Source organism: Heloderma suspectum, chromosome 1, assembly GCF_057233095.1.
Source record: "Heloderma suspectum isolate Gila_16-S chromosome 1, 16-S_ref, whole genome shotgun sequence".
In the NCBI taxonomy this organism is placed as follows: Eukaryota; Metazoa; Chordata; class Lepidosauria; order Squamata; family Helodermatidae; genus Heloderma; species Heloderma suspectum.
In genome coordinates, this window is record NC_139458.1 from 225,858,040 (window position 1) to 225,879,984 (window position 21,945).

The window sequence follows — 21,945 nt, forward strand, 5'->3', positions numbered from 1 at the left end:
CTATGGTTCTAGTGTTTATGATTTTACCTCTGACTTCAAATCTAAACTGATAGTCTAATGGCGAAAGGTGGGAAAGTCAGAACAACAAAGCCAGAACTCAAACCAGTATTCCAAAAAGTGCAAGAAAGGCAGAAAGTTGTCCTGGCTCAGCTAAAAACTGGACATAGGGCTAGTATCCGACGTTAGTCCTTCTTAAAGTAGACCCATTGAAATGAAGGGGACTTAACTTAGTCATGACCAACCTAAGTTCCATTCATTTCAATAGATCTACTTTAAGTAAGACTAACTTTGGATACTACCCTAGGTGTCCATACTGAATCCTAAAAAGGATCGTGTGAGAAAGAGCATGTGTGTAACTTTTCCCTTTAATATTAAATGTGTTGTTTGCGTGTTCATGACTGTTTTTAGATGTTCAGCAAATCTTTCTGTAAATGTAGACACACTGTGTGACATTAACTGGGAATTAACAGGACCTGTTTTCTGATAGAGAAAAGTTTCATACATGAACCAACTGAAACTTAGAGACAGCTCCTTGAAGTGTCATCCACTGTATGATGTGATATAGCTTGTACCAGTCTTCCCCTGCCTGCTGCCCACCAGATGTGATGGAGTACAACTCTGTGGGAGTTGTAGTCCAACACATCCGGAGGGCAACAGGCTGGGGAAGGCTCGCCTGAATGCAGCTGTGCCATAAAATCTCTGTTCTACAATCCTCATTTTCATAATACAGAAAAATTATTAGTATGGATAAGGATGCACTTCTGCAGAATTTAAGAATAACTGGGATAAGGAAATAGCAGTGTGTATTAACAAGTCTAACATTTCTAGAATGTACTTCCTTACACAATCCACATATGCAGATAAATGGTCTCTGCTTCCATCAGTGGGTGGCAGTTTTAATTACTGATGGGCTTGATTTAGAATAGGGTTGCAGAGCCCCCAGCCCATGGGCCTGATTCAACCCACCAAGCTCCCCACTCCAGTCCATGGAATGTCCTGGAGTTCCGGCTTGGCTTGGCTTGGCTTGGCATCCAAGGCCCCCCCCCCCCCCAGGAATCCCCCCAGAGGTAATCCTTGCTGTTATCTCTGATCTGAGATCAGAGATAACAACAATAATGTAGGCAGCAGGAGACTTGGACAGCAGTGGGAAGAGTGGCTACTCTTCCCCGCACTGGCCAAGTCATTTCTCATGGTATGTGACGTCCTTGGGAAAACCAGACCTGGCCAGCGCTGGGAGGAACAGCCACTGTTGCTTGTGCCAGCCAAGTCACTTCGTGCTTTGTTTGGTGTTCACAAGGATGCCAAGCACTGTGCAAAGCTGGTATCAGAAAGAATAACCACTCTTCCTGATGCAGGCCAAGTTCTTGGCTTTGTGCGCTGCTGTCAGGATTGATTCTGAGTGTATGGAGATAGTTAGCAGTTCAGATTCAGAAGTGGAACAGCCAGAACCAGGGGAGGCATCTTCCCAAGTGAATTCAGATACGGATAGGCGTGCTTCTCAGATGGCTGGGCCTGAAGCCCCCCCCCCTTTCCCTCCTCCGTGAGAACCCAGGAGGAGGAGGACCGGGGGGAGAGTGCGGGTTGTGACCTGAGGGATGCTAGACTGTGGCGCAAAGCTAAGAGGGAAAAGTTAGAGGCGGAGCTCAGACAGTTCACCCGGTTGGCGATGCGTGAGGGTTGACATAGCGGAGCATCACTGGAAGGGAGAGGCATCCCTCCCTAAGTTATTCTAGCCAGCAAGTCTTGTTTCAAACTGCTGGCAACATCATAGCTTCCATTTGGATCCCCTGTTGCCATTCCTTTGTAGCCTGAGGGTCTTTGAGGATGTGCATCTGTAATGAACCTGTTGATAGTGAATTAAAGGCGTGAGACTGAAGCCTCTCTTCTTGTGTGTGTGCATGAGGAAGGAGGGGGCCAAGGGAACGTGAAGCTGCATAGCATCCATGCAAAACAAGCAGCTGCTCCTCCCAGTGCTGGCCAGCTAATTTTCTTTGTGCTGAGTGAGGTTCTTGAGATATAGTCTATACTCCTCATGATCACTTCTCTCTCTCTCTGTCTCACATACGTACACACACGTGCGCACGCGCATGCGCAATATTCAAAGTAAGTAAAGCTTATTAAGAAACATACCTGCTAGCTGCTGTACCAGCTTCCATCAAAGTATATTAGCTGCTGCTCAGACAGAAACTCGGTCACATGACTCTCTCTCTCTCTGGTATTCTGTTTCCATACTAATAGTTGGGTCCTGAGCTATTCTCTGAACTGATCAGGACCATATTTGGGCATCAGGCAGAGCAGTCCTGAGATATGCCCTTCCTGCACTGCAATAATGCCAATATTTATTTATTTAAGATGCAATCTTATGCATGTCTCAACAGAAAATAGCTCTACAAATCCCAGCATTCCCCAGCCAGTATGTCTGGCTGGCAAATGCTGGGAATTGTAGGACTTTTTACTGTCTAAGCATGTATAGGATTGTGTCCTCACTATTTACTGTACTTTTAAACCACCCAGTAACTGATATTCTCTGGGCAGTGTACATTGAATTAAAAACATGCAGTACCAACACAAAAACAAAATAAAAACAGCGCAGAATAAAACCAAGATAAAACAAGCAGCAAGGAATAAAAACGTTACATCATCATATAACCAAATTAAAACCAGCAACAGAATATAGCAATAAAAACACTCAAGCAAGTTCTTAAAATGCCTGGGAGAATAAAAAGGTATTTTCCTGGCACCACTGTAATGTGGGTGCCAGGTGACCCACAAGACACCTGGTGGTAGATGGCCCTATGGGGGCATGAGAGAGTCCAGCGACAGCAGGAACAGGGACTTGACGTCTTCTTTCCAGCATTTGATGTCTTCCTTCCTCTCTCTCTCTCTCCTGGGATCCATCCCACAGTGCCGTTGATGGTAGATGGTCCTATGGGACGTTGAAGGGCGGGGGGAGTCCAGCTGGAGCAGGCACTGAAGTTGTCTTTGATAAATTGGTTAAAGAGCTAAGAACTGAAAGGGTATTGAAGAAGGAAACTAACACCAAGCAGATGCTGCAGCAGCCAGGGATTAAAAGGACATTGAACAGCCTTGAAATAAAACAAATATTTAGTGAAGTAACTGGTTTGTTTTTTTGGTAATCTGTTCTTCTGCACTGTATATTCAGTGTGGCCCTAGTTTTTAGTTGCTATCCAGCTCATGTAGCATATGCTTCTGTTGTGGAAAGTTCAAGGTCAGTGGAGATCCTCTTGGCCAGTGTGGCCATGAATTAGCCATCCAGGCCAATTTCTTTGAGTGACAAACATGCATATGAAGTTGTGCATTTCAGGACTGACTAGGGACATTTTGTCTTTAGCATTCATCCATCCATCCTGGATATTTTGTCTGCTGAATGTGATGGATCATGCATTGGATGTTATATTTTGAACAACTGCAGTATTTGTTTTTCCCTGAAGGACTATGCTGTGGTAATAGTAGGGAAAGTTGTGCTCCAGTGCCAATATTGGGTTGTATCCTGATTTCTCTTCTGCATCTGTGGAAGGGACTCTGAACTAATGGAGGGTTCTGCTGGAGGAAGAAAGCAATTTCCATCAATTTTCCCTCATCTCTGCAGCCCCCTGTGCCACTCCCCACACTGTTCCATAGGATCACCTAATCCCCCGACCCTCTGGAGCAGATTTTCAGGGGTCTAAAGATTTTCAGGGGTGCAAGTGGCTGCAGAGTGGACAGGGAATCAGCAAAAATTCTGCTTGGCAGGAATATATTGTGAGTAGAACTCCACTAAAGGGACGCTTCAACCAACAAAGCATAAGTTAGGGTGCAAGCCATTGTTTGCAAACGGCAAGTGAGCAGACTTACTTCAGGTAGTAGATATCTTAATGAATATGGGCTACTGACATCAGCTAACCTGTTTTGCTCCTTTTCAGAATGTGCTGAAGATGGTGTATGAAGAAAGCCACAAAATACTGGTTTTGTCAGAAAAAGCTCTACCTCTTGATGATGATAATGATGATGATGAGAAAAATTACCCACAGGCTCCATCAGTGGAGGGATGGCAAAGAGAGAGACTAACCTTGCTTGATACAGTACAGTCGTTGAAGGCCTACCTCAACAAAGTATCAGATAAAGAAGACAAGGTATTCAGATTGAAGTATATCTTTACTTCTGTTAAAGCTAACTTATTATTACTATAACATGGTTTCCAAAATGTTGAGCACTTGTCTCACAGATGATGGAGAATGAGCCTGGCAAAGGAAAACGTTGTAGAGGCAGACTGGGGCAATTGAAGTTGCTTGGTTCTCTTGTAGTGTCTCAAACACACGGGTCAAGGAAAACAATAGTGCCATTCCTGATGACAAGTCTGATCAGGAAAGGGAACTGTTACTGTTTCTCAGGTGTGCCCTTGCTGGAGGGTACATTCGTTGATGGTTTCTGGCCCAGATGGTTCCTATTGCGTGTAGAGGCATGCTGGCATGTTTGTTGCTCTGGCCTGTATAATGGCGTGTGGGTGGCAATGTGCTGTGCTTTGAATGGAGTATATTTGTAGTAATAGAACATTGTTTAATGGAGTGTAAGGTCTTCATCTCTGAGGAGAAAACACAAAAACAGGAGCAACAACAAAAATATGAAAATCTTTATAGCTTTGGGGGAAAATGTTTTCTTGTAGGAAAATTCATCTGCTTTTTTTGACTGGAGGGGCGAACTACTTCAAGCAGTCCGATGTGTATTGGAAAAGGAGCGAAACATGCTACAAAGCTACTTGCAGTCACATTTCCACAATTCTGGATCTGGAGATAAAGGATCATTAGTAGAACAGCTGGAACGTATAGTGGAACAACAAGTATGAGAATTTTCACGTTTACTCTGTTTTATTCTCCTCTCTAATCTTGGAGTTGTAACAAAGCATTTCCAAGAAAGCAATAAGGACTTTTCCTTATTTTTAGATTTTAAAAAAGGCAAAAAAAAGTTTTTTTACTCTGGACTTCACAACAAACATCTCCTGTTAGGAGCAAAGGGGGTTTAAAATATATCTGGCTACCATTATCCTTGCATATATGAAATTCACTGACTGCCATATATGGTCTGGTTATATTCTGCACACACACAAAAATCCAGTATATCTTCCAAGAAAATACATTTAGAATACAACTTGATTAAACTTCTTAATTTTACTTAATTAACAGCCTTCTCCTAGGGATCACTGTCAGCTGCATGGCTTGAGCTACTTTTATCATGTCTCCCATGAGGGAAGCAGAACTGTGCTGTTCTTGCCCTTGCCTGAGAGATTCTGCCCCTTTAATTCTGCCCTTTAATCATGAGATATAAACCTTAGCTTGCATGATTTGTGGTTTGTTGTGGGAAAAAATAATAGACTTGTGAACCTGCGTCCTTAAAAAATGGACTGAATGTTATTTTATTCTCTGAAATGGGCTTTATTTCATTATAGGAACAGCAGCAAAAGATAGTTCTGGAGCATCTTTTGTCTTCAGACAGGAATAGTTTGCTTACTGAAATCCAGGACCTTGAAGCTCAGTTGCGAATTATGCACCTTCAAAGCCAGGAGAAGCTTCAGCAACTCCAAGAAACCCTTATTAATACAGAGAATCATGGGAGTAAACAAGAACATCAGCTTCGAAGGCAAGGTAGTATCTCATGGAAGTTTGCCAAACATTCTTTTCACCATTCATTTGACAAAAAAGTGGAAAGCAAGTCAGAAAGCCTGTAAGCAGCCTTCATTTTGCAAGCACTTCTATGAAAATAAGAGCACACCCACCCACCCCCCCCCCCCCGCCACCATAACAGTCCTTAGGGTAACCAGAAACCTTTTCATAGTAGTGTGTTGATTATATATAAAGTGAGTATGCCAGTTAAGGAAGTCTGTAAAATGTATCCTCCTTTGAGGTATTTTGTTGCTGAAGCGACTTAAAACACAAAGTAATGTTAAGCAACAAAGGCAGAATAATAGATATCATTTCTATGTGCATTCACCTAGTGGAGTAGAGGACATAGTCAGATCTGGCAACCTTTTATATATATAAATTTCAGCAGTTCTTAGCTTCATAAGCAGTGCTTGAAGCAGACTATGTTAAAACACATAAACAGAGTAAAAATAACAAGCAGTAAAGGCAACTATAAAACTCTAGTATGTAAGTGGCGTTGTGATAGCTAAAAGTAAAGCTGAACTATAAAAACGTTTCATGCAGTCTTGGTTATCAGCTTCCTTAAGCATTCACTTTCATAGAATCTGCAATAGAATAGGCATTATTCTATTTAACTAACTCTCATTCCTGCCATCTCCCATGTAAGTATTACCTTAATATTCTGATGCAGGATAACTAGGGATGTACGGATTTTATAAAATCCGTTCTGTCTTCATTTCTCAGATTGGCAAGTGCGTTTTGTTCCGTCATCCACTCATTGATGGAATTGGATCTTTTTCAATTTCCCAAATCTGTGTGAATTCACACTTAAGAAAATGCACAAATCCCCCCCCCCCCCCCGCACATTTTCATGCTTTAGCCTATTGGGGAAATAAGCATTTTTGGCCAGTGTGTTTCTTTTTTAAATTTACATATTTTTCCACAACTAAATTTGCATAAAATTCCAGAAAGTTAAAAGAACAGTTGGCAAGTCCACAGAATCCATGAATCCATGCAACTCAGGAAAACCTGGTTTGCTTTGGAATCCATGGGTTGGATTCATAGAAATCCAAACTCATTTGATTCCACTGTGGATTTCTCCATCGTCCCTAAGGATAACTAACCTGCCATGAGGTATCAAGGCAGAGAGGGCTTTCTTTTTGCTCTTGTAGGTTTCTCTGTAGAATCCTATACTGACCACAATCTTTTGGGCAGGGGACAGAACCCAAGTCACACCATTCCTACACCACCTAGCTTGGTTTTTGCTTCTTAACCCTTTCTTTAAAATGGGGAGGCATGACCCCTTCTGATCTGCTCTTTAATATCCAGGCCAATGTGTTCTGCATTCACCGGGTATTCTGTCACTGTCCCACCCACTGGGACCACCATCCTTCCCTCTCTGCCTTACTCCACTACTGCTCTGTCTTCCTTTCTAGAGGCCCTCACCTACAAGCTGAGCCTATGTCCTCTCCCTAGCATTTTTCCCCACCTAATACTGGAGAACAGGTGCCAGGAGGATGGAATCCTGGCCTCAGATATCCAGCAATCTGTTCAACCAGCCACATGAGGCCTTTTGTGGCCAGCCTGTTATCTTCCCCCTTCCCTGACTGAATGGAAAGCTGCTCTCCCCAAAGCAAGGAGAAAGTTGGGGAAGGAGCACAGTTAGTGAGAAGTGTCTCTTGAAACATTTCTGTCATTTGTATCACCCAACTGCTCAGAATGGTCAGAATTATACCATATTGGAAAGCAGAGTGGCCAGCCACTTGATTCCTCCCTCCTGGCTTGTCATGGAGCCATTTCTGTATCTTCATACTCAAAGATTCTTGTTGTAACTTTGAGAAGCTTCTTCAATAAGACACTTGAAGAATTATGCTTCTGAGGCTCCGCCAAAGTATTATATATCACTGCTAAAAGTGTTACCTGACGTCACTTTGAGGACAATGCAAGAAAAATATGTGTACCAAATTGAAAACTTCATACCTGTTTTAACTCTACCAATAAAAGTTACCGCAAGAAGAATGGTCTTGCTGGGATTCCACAAGTTATCTAGTGTTCCCCTACAGCAGTTTTCCATGAAAAATGAGTTCCATAAATGGAGGAGTTACTAGAATGCATCTTTTATACATCCTTGTCATGTGGAATTAATTTATTTATGACATTTCTGTACTGCCCAATAGTTCTCTGGGAGGTTCACAAAAAATTGAAATCATAAAATACAGCAAACAATATAAAATATAAAAAATTAAAACTACTGTATAAAAATACAACCAAAATAAAACCTAGCAGCAATTCAGAGATTTAAAATACAGTAACAGATTTAAAACAGCAAAGCAAAAAGACTAGAATGCTAAAATGCTGGGAAAATAAAAAGGTCTTCACCTGGCCAAAAAGAGGCTAAAGAGCACAATGTAGGTACCAGGCGAAACTCTCTAGGGAGCTCATTCCACAGCTGAGGTGCCACAGCAGAAAAGGCCGTCTTCCTGGTAGCCATCTGCCTAACTTCCTTTGACAGGGGCTCCTGGAGAAAACTCCCTGAAGATGATCTGAGGGTCCAGGCAGGTACATGTGGGAGGAGATGATCCTTCAGATAACCTAGTCCCAAGCTGTTTAGGATTTACATAAAATCCTTTCTATATTACGATTTCAGTTAGTCATGTGAGCATTCTTTTAAGTGAAAAATCAACATGAGAAGTGGCACTAAATCCTGTTAATTCAAATGGATTTCAAAATTACGTGTGCCTTGGATAGATTTAATAGAAAGTAAAATGAATGGGTGACTCTTTTTATGGCCTGATTTGAAGGAAGTATAGAAGAGAAACAGGTGGTGATGGTAAACATTGCAACAGAAACATCCACCCAGAAATGTATTGTGTTAATATGGGTGTATTGTTTAAATCCACTTAATTGGTCAACAAAAGTTATCTTGTAGGAAATGATTACTTAGTCTAATTACTGCTTTTCTATACTTAAGTTATGAGAAGGGATTTGATAGATTTAATTTTTTTTTAAACTTCCTCTCAGTTGAATTATTAGAATATAAACTTCAGCAGGAGAAATCGATTGCAAGTGATTTGCAGGCTTCTCTACAAAGAGAACAAGAGAAGGTCTCTGAGATGCATGAACTACTGAAAGAGGAGCACACTGCAATACTGAACTTGAAATCAGAACTCTGTGAAAGCAAGCAGACAAATGAGAGGCTACAGAAATCATTAGTGGAACTCCAAGGGGAAGTAATTAAGTACAGGTAAGGACTTCCAAGTGGAGTCTGCACAACTGAGTTGTGTTTTGAATAATCTACTGCTGCATTTTCAAAGCAAACGTTTCTTGTGAAGTTCTTCCCTGCTGTCAGTTTGTATCAGATCCCTTTGGCTCTGGTAGGCAACCTGGTGCCCTCCAGCTGTTTTGGACTACAACTCCCATAACCCTTTACCATTGGCCATCCCTGCCCTATAGTGCAGAAGTTAAGTTATGCCTTTAGGCCCAAATTCTCCTGTTCTATCCATCATTCTCCATCCTAAAGGAAATCAACCCTGACTGCTCATTGGAAGGACAGATACTGAAGCTGAAGCTCCAATATTTTGGCCACCTAATGCAAAGAGAAAACTCCCTGGAAAAGACCCTGATGCTGGGAAAGACTGAAGGCAAAAGGAGAAGGGGACGGCAGAGGATGAGATGGCTAGATAGCATCACGGATGCAATGAATATGAACTTGAGCACGCTCCGGGAGAGAGCGCAGGACAGGAAGGCCTGGCGTGCTATGGTCCATGGGGTCACGAAGAGTCGGACACGACTGAACGACTGAACAACAACATCCATCATTCAAATTCTCTTCTGACAGTGTTTAGCTTTCAAGTGATTTTATTGATAATTCTTACCATACAATCTAACAGCTACAACATGGTTGTAACTGATTTCTTACCTTAATTCCCCTTTCCACATATCTCTACCATAGCCCCTGGTTTCTGTTTTTTTGTCAAGAGTAAAAGTGTCTCTTCAGCTGTGGGTAAAGAGACTAAGAATTAACTGTTTATATCAGTCAGTGAACTTAATGCTGAAAATATATCAGTGTTAAAAGATGTGTTTTTCCTGATGTGGGGGTTATAATCTGTGTTGTGAAAAAGCACTATGTAAAGTGACATTTGATTGCTGCTGTTTGGTTGCTAAAGGCTTTGTCTGCTGAAAACACAGAATGATCTGATCTAGCAGATGCATTATTTAAAAAAAAAAACACGTTTTATTTATTTGTTTGTGATAGTTATATGCCACTCTGTAACAAAAGGTTCTCAGGCCAGTTCACATAATAAAACAGATTAAAAACAACAAACACAATGATCATTTAAAAGACCTTGGAAAATAAAATCACAATAATAAAAATCTAAAATGCCTGGGAGAAGAGATACGTCTTCACCAGACACCAAAAAGAACAGTGGGGGTACCAGGCAAACCTCCTGAGGCAGACATTCCATAGACAGGTCACTATAACTGGGAAGACCATTTCTCTTATAGCAACCTGCCTAACTTTCTTCAGTGGGGCACCCGGGGGATGGCCTCTGAAGATGGCAGGTCCTGGCCAATATAGGAGGAGATATTCCTTGAGATGCTATGGCCCAAAGCTGTTTAGGGCTTTAAAGGTCAACACCAACACTTCTAATTGGGCCTAAAAACAGACTGGAAGGCAGTGCAGCTGACAAAGCACTGTCATCACATGATTGTGTCTACTAGCACCAGTTAGTAGCCTAGCAGCTCTATTTTGGACTAACTGAAGTTTCTGAACATTTTCAAAGTCCCACACACAATGCATTGGAGTAATCTAACTGGCATAGCTCTATCTCTGCAAAGGTCATCCCACAGGGCAACAAAAGCAATTTCCATCCGAAAACTGGATTGTTTCCATTCCAACCAAAGCTGGATTGAAATTGATCTAGAAAATCAGCTTCATCCAAGAATACCTGGACTTGATCAGCAACCACTCTCTTGAGCACATTGCCCCCAAAGGGGATGTTAGCAGCCGGCCTGTAGTAGTCCTGGGTCCAGGTTAGGATTCTTCAGGAGTGGTCTGATCACAGCCTCTTTCAAGGAGGCTGGTACCATTCCCTCTCTCAAGGATGAACTTGTTTTACATTGTAGATCTGCACTGGAAAATAAGGAGAAAGGTATTACAGCAGTATTTCAAGACTTGCAGAATGAACAACTTAAAGAAAAAGAACTACAAAATATGTTGGATGAACAGCAGCATCAGCATAAGATAAGAGAGGATGAGAAGTCAAAAGCAATAGAGGTAAAATAATGTGTGAAAATGGTCCTCACTGCTACACAAATTTATATATTCTGTTCTACTAAGACTCCAAATTCTGTTTGTCTGCCCAAGGAAACCCAAAATCATCAGTGAACACATAATAATTTATTCGGGGGGTTAATGGATTTTTCTAGCAAGAAATGGGTCAAAATAGCAGGGACATCTTTTATTCTACCCCAAGTCAATAAGATTGGGACATGATGGATGGGCAGGTTCCAGGACTGGGCAACAACTTCTCCAACAGTGCAATCCTATATATGCCTATTTGGTTGCTTCCCATATTAATGGAAAAGATTCCATATCACATCAGTACTTAGGCAAAAACATGTTTATTGTTAGCCGCCTTGAGCATTGTTTTTATTGGAAAGGCGGAATATAATTGAGTAAATAAAAATACATTATTTAGAGGACTCCTGTTTGGAACCCAATAGCCACTGTTGGATAGCATGGCCCTGTTGTCTTAAGTGTCACAGAAACCAAATCAGTTAAAAACACAAAAGCAAAGATAGCTGTGCTAGTCCATGAAAAAAAAATCCAAAATCTATAGTTGGGCAATACCTTTATTATGACTAACCAGTATTTCACAAAAGTAGGCAAGCTTTCAGGTTCTCCAGGCTAGGTGGTATAAAAAGCACAGGATAAAATAAGAAGTGGTAAAGTCCAAAAGTCAGACCAGATGTGGCCATGAAATCTTAGACCCAGTTAGAGATTTGCAGACTGAATGAGTTAGTCATTGATGTAGCAGGTATCACATTACACCAGCAATGTATTATGGGAGAGAGAAACAACAGCTGCTCTCCATTTCTTGAAAACATAAAGGCCAGCTGTAATTCAGCTCTGACTCTTGTTTTGGGTGAATCACACAGGTTCCTTAGTCAGCATGCAGCAAAATTACAGAGAAAGATGACAGTCCTTATATTAGCAAAGCCGGAGATTAATTTTAGGTGGTTCACTAGGTAAAGAAGTCAATTGATGGCAAATTATGAGTATTACCTAGTGGTTGGAGGGAATGAAACACTCAGTGCAAATCAGTTGACTCAATCCCTATTCAGGCATTCTCTAAGCATGTTGTTTGAAAATGCAAGAAAGGGAGCACGCTGTCAGGGTGGACACTGAGCCCATAGAATCCCAGAGTAGTTCTGATTCTGAGGAAGAGGAGCCGCTCCTGGGAGAGGAGCGCGCTCATCCTTCCCAGGGCCAACAGCTGACAGAGATTCCTCCCACCAGCATTCCTAGTATAGATAGCAGTCCAGGGAGTGAGAGAGCGTACGAATCAGACTTGCTGGACGCGCGACGCCGACGCAGGGAGCGGTGCCAAATGGACGGCACGGAAAGGAGGCGTAGTGCCCGGTTGGCGCGCAAACAACGGTTGCACCCAGAGGATCCAAGGAAAAAGGGGAGGGACTCTCCCTAGCCCATAAGTTCAGGGTCTGCCAGTGATTCTCCTTCAAACGGGGACCAACTGTTCCAACTTAGGGCATAGGTACTCTGCTGCTCATATCTAGTTGCTAACAGTAGAGTTGCTAAGTTGTAAAAGAGGAATAAAGCTTTGAAAAGAATCCCTTTGTCTGTGTCTAGACTTGGCTACTGGATTAGACTGAGAGAGGCCTCCAAGGAGCCCTTGACACACGCTAGTCCCACCCCCTCCATTGTCACTCTCATTGCGCTGTACATGTGGAGGGTGACTTTGTGAAGAGGAGAGCCTCCTGTATCCATGGAGGCTCTCTACATGATTCAGAGCCCTGATTTTCCAGGGCTCTTAACCGCGTGGAGAGCCCTCACGGATACAGGAGGCTGTGTTCTTCAGACAGTTGCCCACCACGAGTAGAGGGTGACAATGGGGCTGGAGCAATCCCTTTCCTCACATGTTGCTTCTAAGAAGAATAGCTGAATAGGGCTTCAGTGCTTGGAAGTTGAATGGAGAAGCTTAGCAGCCACTGGCTGAAACTCAGAAGTTTATTACAGAAATAATGCCAACAGTGGATGGATGCCAAGCAAATCACCATGGACAACAGGTTCTGGAAGTACCAGGCTTTCTGCAGGACAGCCTGTTACATGGATTCCATATGAACACATTTGAAGTGTTTAGGCAGTAGCCATAGGTAGCATGCTGGTGCTTGGGACAACATCCCATCGTTTGCCACCCATATGTAAGAGCTTCCTTGAATGGAGTTACACAGTTTAAATGGCCTACTCTTAATGCAATTCACTTTTTCTCAAGGATTTTTTTTCTCAGCATGGCCCTGGTAACAGTTTTATCAGCAAGAGTGGTCTCGAAGCTAGGGGTGGTATAGGAGTGTGGTTGATTATCTTTCACAGTGGTACAGCTAGACCCATTGTTTATTTTCATGGCAGTTCAATGTCTTATCAACACAAAAACTGAACCTTCTGTTTTCCTGCCTCTAGTCTGTCTATGTTGATAAGAATCAATGTCACAATAATTTAGATGATAAGCAGACCCTCGGCATTAATCTGTAGAGTTATAGCTGTCAAAACATCTGTAGGTCTGTCTTCTTCAGACAGCTCTGTCTGGATAGGAAGATAATAAATTCAATTCTAGTCAGTAACGTGAATTGCTTCTGGCCATATCCAGGACTCTTCAGTTCACATCATATGTTATTCCATGTAAGTCCTTGTCTGGGGATGGTTAGGACATTGTATGTTTTTTAAAAAATAAATACCAAGTATTGTGTGAGCTCATCCTTAATTTTATAGTGCTACATTACAGATGCAATTTGTCCTCTGAAGTGTTTAGCCTGTAGCTGAAAACACCACCATATCTAGAGGCAGATCGGCTATTCATTTGGTGATAAAACTATGGCTTTATCTTACTTGAAGACTGTTCTAACATTGGACAGATGTTCAATAGGCATGTCACAATAAGTCCAGTGTTCCTTAATCTGGTTAGGATTGAAATCCGCTCTTTAAACTTAATTTATAAACTGGATTTCCTGGAAGTGTTCCCAGACAATTTTCTCAATATACTCACAGATGTTAAGTGTGTGATGATGGTGAATTTTTCCTTATCTTGCAGGAGTTGCAAGCTGCCTTGGAACTACAGTGCATTCAAAACAACCAGTTGTCTGTGGCTTTAGAGCATGAACAGTCAGCAAACAGTAATCTCCGCAAAGAACTTCAAATTGAGCATTCTCGCTGTGAGGCTTTATTATCCCAAGATCAGAATAAACTGTTGGAATTGCAGAAAAATATAGATGTTGAGAAGAACCACAGTTTAGAACTTCTAAGTGCTTTGAACCATGAACGTGTTTTGACAGAACAGCTGAGCATGAGAATAAATGAATGTGCGTCTTGTAAGCATAAAGATTTATTGCAGGAACTGCAAGCTCAGTTGTATATAGAGAGGTCCTATGCTAGGGAGCTTTTAGCCATAATTGAGAAGACACAGCAGCAGGCACTTAATTCTAAGAAACAAATGGAGGAAATGCAAAGATACTGTGAAGAACCACAAAAAAAGCAAAACTACACCAGCTTGCAAGTTACAGAGGCTACTCTGGAAAATAAAAAACAGGACAGTAGCCATGCTTCGAAAATACAGAGGGAGAAAGAAGCAGAAATGAAAAGGGAATGGGAACAATTGCAGCCCATCCTCAGGGCACTGAGAGATCAGGAGAACAGGACAGAACAAGGGGTAAGAGAAAGAAGGCAGGAGCAACAGACAGACATACTAAAGGAACTGCAGAAAGCTCAAGAAAGTCACGTAAGACCATGTGTTTTTTTCTTTCCTATTTTTATTTCAACTATAGCATAATAAATTTCATAAGGCTTGCTGCTTCTTAGAGTCCAGGATTGGCCTTTATACAGTCCATCCTATGACACTACCAAAAAACAGGTCACAAAGAATTTTTGTCCATGCTTTAATTACCTAACTGGGGTTATACAAATGTCCTAGTGTTTTTGTAAGGAACGCTGCGCTCTACTCATCTTTGTATATCAGAGATAAATCTTTTACTTTTCACATGATTACTTATTCCAGGATGAATGGGGACTACATCAAAATCCCTTTTTATCAAGATCCTTTCCTCTTTTCGAGTTATTTTAGACTTTTTTCACAGTTTGAATGTGCAGATTAGAGCAAAGAGTTGAACCGAGTTAAGGCATTATTAATTCAAGATAGCTGATCAGTAAACTGGCCTATAAAAGTATATTTCAGATATCTTTTTTCTCCACTGCATCTTGTTGGCAATAGATTTCACAAAATGGGAAAGCTGAGACACTAACTTTTTCCTACAGTTTGTGATTTTTTTTCTGTATATATGTATATTGAAGATATTCCAAATCACTATACCTTTTATTTCAATAGCATGAGTTCAAAGTACAGCACTGGCAGAACACTGGAAGAATCAAGGAATTGCAACAAATGCTAGAAGGCTTGAAGGGACAGGAAAAACCCAGTTATAAAAATCAACAAAAACTTGCTTCATGTCCTTCAAAAAACAATTATTCCAACTTAACCTTTTCAAATGATACTCTCATGCTACATGTGGAACAGCAGAAATTAGAAAACATCAGAGAACAGTTGCTTTTTGCTGCTGCTTATCTTTCTGAATTCATATATAAAACTGTAGACAGGCAAGTATTTTACAAGGATCTTCTTAATTAAAATAATTATTATATTCCTAGTTTTGGAACTGTCTTCTAGAAACTGGGGGAACACAGCTGTTAAATTACGGTTTCCATTACTTGCTAATGTGTTGATCAGCTCTAGTAGTTGGACATTGCCTCTGGATAAAATTTGCTAACTATTGCGTCTTGATACAGAGGCCCAGCACAGATGTAATGCTAACCCTAGTTATATAGGAAGCTGTCTTGTACTGAGCCAGACTTCTGGTCCATCTAGCTCAGTATTGTCTACAGTGACTGGCAACTGTTCCCCAGGGTTTCAGACAAGATTCTTTCCTAGCCTTACCAAGAGATGCCAAGGATGAAAACTGGGACTTTCTGCATTCAAAACATGTGCTCGATCACTGAGCTACAGCCCTTCTACAAGTAAGCTCAGGCATTCCCCCCCCCTTCCTCCCTCCCCCCCTCCCAAGAGGAGGAGATTTAAAGCTTTCAATCCTAGTTTCCCATTTCTTCGGAATAAAGGAGATTGTGGTTTGATCCTGGTACAGTATCCTAGATTGTTAATTGACTGTGATTTGTATAAACCAGTCTCCTGTATTCAGATGAATGTGAAGCTGCTCCAAAGCAGGATTGGAAGGTTATGTTTTGTGAATCAACTCTTATCCAGTGATACAGATTGATGACTAGTTGTTGGATTGGTATGTGTTGTTTTGTTTGATTCTGTTTATTTTAGCTGTTGTTTTTCTACTGAAAACTCCTATAAAGATATATATTTAAAAACATATCCTTTCCTTGTGGGCCCAAGGCTTGCACCTGTTTGTGTATATAAACACTAAACAATGGTCTGTACCAGGCTTAAAAATAGCAGTTTCATGACACTACCAGACCTCTATTTGTCATATGCTCCATCTAGATGAATGTAAAATATATGGTTTTTTTTAAAGGTCTTTTAAAAAAAATGGTCTTAAGTAGTTTCATAGAAACTATAAAGACATATCAGTACAAAATAACATTTTGAGGTTTGGCTGGTGTACATTAATTTTTCATGGCTTTCTACCCATTATTTCTTATAAAGTTAGTTAGTTGTCTCAAACAGTCCTAGTTGCTGTCTTTATGCCAAATGTCTCAGACATCAGATATACAGAGTCACTGTCTGTTCCATGGGATAGCCACCTAACCTACAGCCACCTAAATGGTTTTTCTTTCTGCCTTACATTTAACAGAACCATTAACTGGCCTGCATCAAATGATGAAGCAGTTGCAGCCTTATTGAATATACTTGAGCTTAAAGCAGAATTATTGACTTCTTCCAAACCTCTGGTAAGAGAGTGGATTTTATTTTTGTAAACCGTTATTCATACCTAGTTAATGCTTACAAACAACTACAGTGTTTTGAAACAGAAAAAGCACCTAGATTCTTTCACCTTTTGAGTGTGATTGAAATAGTTCACAGATATTAAGGATAAGCTCTTCCTTTTATCCTAAATATCTGTTAATTATTTCAAGCTCTGCAATCTACTTAGAATTCCTGTTGTGGATATGTTGCCTGAAACAGGCAACCAATGCTGGACCCTCTCTGCGTTGGATCCTGCTCACTCTTACTGTTGCTGTGATAGGGATTCTAGCCTCTACTCAGCCGAAGTATCCTCCTTTGTGGATGGACAAGGCTCACTCTCCACCATGCCTGCCTTTTTGAAAGTCCCAAACATCAAGCATGCTGCAAAATCAGCACCCTTTTCTGCCTCTGATTTTGAGAGCAATACTCTTACGGGTCACCAGAGGGTGCAAAAGAACATTGCAAACCAAAGTGATCAGAACAATAATTTTGCTGACCATCAGAGGGCAGAAAAGGGCAATGCAAGCCAGGCTGATCTCCTTCATTTTCTGAGGAAATTCCCAATGACAATGCTGATACAGCCTCTCTTCTTAAGCTTATGCAGGATCACGTAGGAGCCTTCTCCAGGGCACTCTTAGAGCACCACATCTCCTTTTTTGAGTTCCCTACTGTATTTCTCCAAAAGGACTTCATACAGAAAATAAAGGATGCTGTTATAGCTGATGTTTGCATTATTATTATTTTTTTTTTAGAAAGAAAACCAAAAGTGCTCATAAAAGGAACAGGTGTGTTTTTCTCCTCCAAAGATTTCCCTCCTAGGAGCAGCAAAGACCAATAAGGTCATGGGGCACAAACACCACACTGTTTCTCAAGCCGATTTGTCTGAAGAATCTGATTATAATTCTCTGGACCTCTGTCTAAATCCAAGCCTCCATCCACTTGGGATCAGGTGTCAAAGTTTTTATCCAAAGGGCACCTTAGTAACCAAGACTCAGCCAGTCTAGACCATCCTCTCACTTCTGTTTTGATCTTGAAGATGGGGAATGGCCTGATGATTCTTAACACAGAATAATTTAAAAACTCCATAATGATTCTGGTGTTGTATCTTCATTGTCTAATGCTGTGTTGTCCTTAGGGTAACACTCTGTCACTCAGGATATGGCTCCCACTTTCACCAGAAAAGCAATTGTATATCCAGAGACCAAAATTCCTCAGAAAGCTGTTCCTTTCCTAGTGCACTTTTAATGACCTTAGAACAGCAAACAGCAGGTTCCTTTGGTGGATACTCCCATAGCCACCTTACTATCTAGGACCATTGTGCCTAAAGACTATGGTGCCCATTTACAGGATTCTGGTGAGAAGCAGTTAGATCTAGGCCAGGGGTGGGCAACATGCAGGATACATGCGCCCTCTGATGCATATCGCTGAATTCAGCAGGGGCAAAATGTGTTTTGGATATTTTAGGGGAAAAAATGGCATCCATAGCCCTACGGAGTATTACAAGGGTCAAATTTAGCTTGTTTGACCTTTGCAGCACTCAAAAGCATCAAGTGTTGACCCTTGTAGCACTCTGTAGCAGCTGTGGAATGCTAAAACGCTCAAATTTAGCTTGCAGACAAACTAAATTTGACCTTTGTAGCAAAGAAAGGATGCCTTTTTTTCTTTAAAAAAAATGGTGGCGGGGGCAAACAGCCTTTTTTTTTAGGGGGGAATGTGACCTGTGGGAGAGTCTGGGGGGGGGCAAAATGACCCCTAGACCTCCCACAGTTGCCCACTCATGATCTAGCTCATAGGAAAACCCATGAAGTGACTGCCTTTGCCTTGCGGGCAGCATCTGCCTCCTCTGTGATTGCCAGGACATCCCTTCTGTGGTTAGTGGGCCTAGCTCAGGACAGCAATCTTGATGTGGCTAGACTACAAAAGCTGCCCAAGACTTCAGCTCTGCAGTACTCAGCCAGGGCCATAGCTAGTTACTGCTTATGGCTCAAGCACTGGAGCATAGATTCAGCCTCCAGAATCAATCTTTCCTTTATTTCATTCAAAGGATGACTTAGTGAAGACAATGGATAAGTGTAAGGCCTTGACCCCTGCACCCCAAAACAAAGAGAGTGCAGGCATTCCTCTCCTTTCCTTGGTCCCAAAAGAACCAAAAATCTAGGGATTTCAGGAGCGGTAAGCCTGCTTGGAATAGAATCAAATTCCCTACATCAGAACATCTCATCCACCACCCTTATTCCAGCTTAATTTCACCCATCCCACTGATGGCAAGCACCAGTTCTGATGCCATCTCCACCCCAGTGGAAGGAAGACTTCAGCTATTCCTGTCCTCCTGGGAAGCCTCAACCTCAGACCAGCGGGCAATGCAAACTCATAACTTTGCTGAAGGTTTCATGGAACAAATTCAGCCCATCCCCTCCTTCCTGCTCCCTCAAGAAGCAAAGGGTCATCAAAGGGGCCATTGCCCACCTGTTACAAATAGGGGCAACAGAACCAGTCCTGGCAACTTCTCCGGTATCTACTCCATCATCTTTATAGTTCCAAAGAAGGGAAGAGACTGGCATGCCAGTTTGGATCTCAAATAGTTCGACAAATTTGTGCAATACCACAAATTCTGCATGGAGACCCTGACCACAATTTGAGAGCCCCTTCACCAGGGGACTTCCTCACCTCTGTAGATATCCCTGAGGCATAACTACATATACTCCTCTTCCCCTACCACTGCAGATTTCAGTGGTCCATCTACAAGGATCTCCACTTCCAATCCAAAGGACTGCCCTTCAGCTTTGCCTCCATATCTCACACATTCATAAAATTATTATCTTAGGGCACACCTCCAAATCCAAGGCATCCATATATACCCCTACCATAGTGATCTGCTACTCGGGTCTCCCGCTCTATCCAAGGCCCATCAGGACCTGAAACTCACTTTACATTGCCTGGAGTAGCCCAGTTCCCTGGTGAATCACCTCAAAAGCCACTCATGGCCAACCTACTGTATCCAACATCTGGTGCCATGATCACTACATCACAGGGACTCATCTCCCTCTCACCAGAGATAGCCAAGAAAATCCAGCATGTAGCCATATACATCCACTTCCACAAAACAGTGGACCTCGTGGATCTGGCCCATGTGTTAGGCATGATGATTTTGTGCCTCAAGATCCTTCCCTGGTCTTTACTACACACAAGGGGTAGGATCCAATGGTGCCCTACCAATGGCGGTGAGCACGCTGATTCCTAGTGTGTGCTTGGCTGGCCCCAGTGGCGGCAGTGCATACGCAGCCCCTATCACTGGCTGCGGTGATGTGGCTCTTCTGGGGGCAAGCCCCCAAATTACCAGAAATGCAAGTTTCTGGAAGGGGCAGGTTGCCGCCAGGGCCAGCCACGAGCACACCAGGAACCAGTGGTGCTCACTGCCAGCAGTAGGGCACTGTTGGATCCTACCCATAAACTCTACAATAACTTGCTACCTCTACAACATGATACAGCCCACAAACAACACATCAGAATAGTCCAGAAATGACACTTTGAAGAATCCTTTCCTCCCAGGTTCAACACTCCCTCCAGTAGTGGTCCCCAACTCTCCACATGTCTCTGAGTCCCCCTCAAGGATCCTCATCAGATAACTGTGACCACTGACACCAGCCTTCAAGTGTATGGAGCCCACTGCCAAAGCCAAATTATCCAGGGCTTCTGGAATGACTCACAGCATCAACTGACAGGAACTTTGTACATTCACCCTAGCATTTCAAGCCTTCGCACTTACTGTTTGATGGTCTTATCTCCTAGTACGAACAACCAACACAATGATGAAAACACAAATAGACAAGCAAGGAGGAACAGCTTCCCCATCTCTCCATCTTAGACCCAAGAGAGTGGAGTCTGGACCCAGTCCACCTTCTCAGTGCTCTGGAAACACTTTGGATCACCTGTTGTGGACCTGTTTGTTTCACCAGCCAACCACAAAACCCAAGCTAGGAAAGGGAGTAGAAACAATACATTCACTAACATCAAACTGGCCTCTACCTCCACTCTATGCATTCTTGCTACCCCACCCCCCCACTGCCTCCAGGGTCCAATGCAAAATCTGTGATGAAAGAGTTTCTGTGGTTCTACTGGTTCCCTACTGGCCATGCCGCTCCTGATTCTCCAGGATACTCCATCTCACATTGTCACCCTTTGGTTCCTCCCAGTCAAAGGCAACCTTCTCCCACAGGAGCCCATACAGCTTCTGGATTCATCATTGTTCTTATTAGCTGCTTTGCAATGGAAGAGAAATCCCTTCTGAAAGCAGACTATCTAGAAGGAGTTGTCATCATGATTTTTTTTAATTTGATTTGTACCCCACCTTTCTACCAAAAAATGGCACCCAAGGCAGCTTACAGACACAATTAAAATTAATTCAAACAATACATTAAAATACAATAAAAAACATAATTACAGTATTAAAAATAGAAAATTTAAAAAGCACAAAACCCATCAGACCCACTTACAGGCTAAAGGCCTTCTTGAATAAAGTGGTCTTTGCTTGCCAGCAGAAGGGCAATTGAGAGGGAGTGAACCCAGCCTCCCTTGGGAGGGAGTACCACACCCTGGGAATAGCTACCAAAAAGGACCTCTCTCGGATCACCACTGAACTCACCTCTGAAGGGCCTCTCCAGGAGATCTTAAGAACCGGGCAGGCTTGTATAAGAGAAGGTGGTCTTTCAGGTAGCTTGGTCCCAAGCCATATGATCCTGGCTTCCAGAAGGTATTACATTAACAGGATCTATGAGACCTTCTGAAAAACCTTCATCCCATTGAGCAGGAGGAAGAAGATAAATCATAGGATGGCAGGCATCCGGGAGCTACTAAATCTCCTGCCTCTGCTCTCTCCTTAGTATTGTCCAGACTAGAAACAAAGTCGCTAGGGTCTTACCACACCTCAATGGTTTCCTTTGAGGAGCATCTTTGATAAGCCCACCTATTATCCACAGGTTTCATTTCTGAAATCTACATACCATCATACCATACTACATGCTACTGTAATTAAACGACTGGATTCTAATATATATACAAAAGTCTTATATACATTTTATTACAAAATGTATACA

The 21,945-nt window shown here is 42.2% G+C and overlaps 1 protein-coding gene across 19 annotated transcripts in view; it reads left to right on the plus strand.

Annotated features, from left to right (window-relative positions):
- Window positions 1–21,945, plus strand: part of PCNT (pericentrin) — a 278,152-nt gene that overhangs the window by 217,390 nt on the left and 38,817 nt on the right. For all 19 annotated transcript variants that reach the window (XM_084820798.1, XM_084820789.1, XM_084820783.1 and 16 more), the window contains 8 exons: window positions 3,924–4,133; window positions 4,664–4,837; window positions 5,444–5,639; window positions 8,658–8,880; window positions 10,764–10,914; window positions 13,967–14,650; window positions 15,254–15,522; window positions 16,740–16,836. In XM_084820798.1, coding sequence (XP_084676924.1) covers window positions 3,924–4,133; window positions 4,664–4,837; window positions 5,444–5,639; window positions 8,658–8,880; window positions 10,764–10,914; window positions 13,967–14,650; window positions 15,254–15,522; window positions 16,740–16,836 — 2,004 coding nt within the window. The remainder of the gene's footprint in view (window positions 1–3,923; window positions 4,134–4,663; window positions 4,838–5,443; window positions 5,640–8,657; window positions 8,881–10,763; window positions 10,915–13,966; window positions 14,651–15,253; window positions 15,523–16,739; window positions 16,837–21,945) is intronic.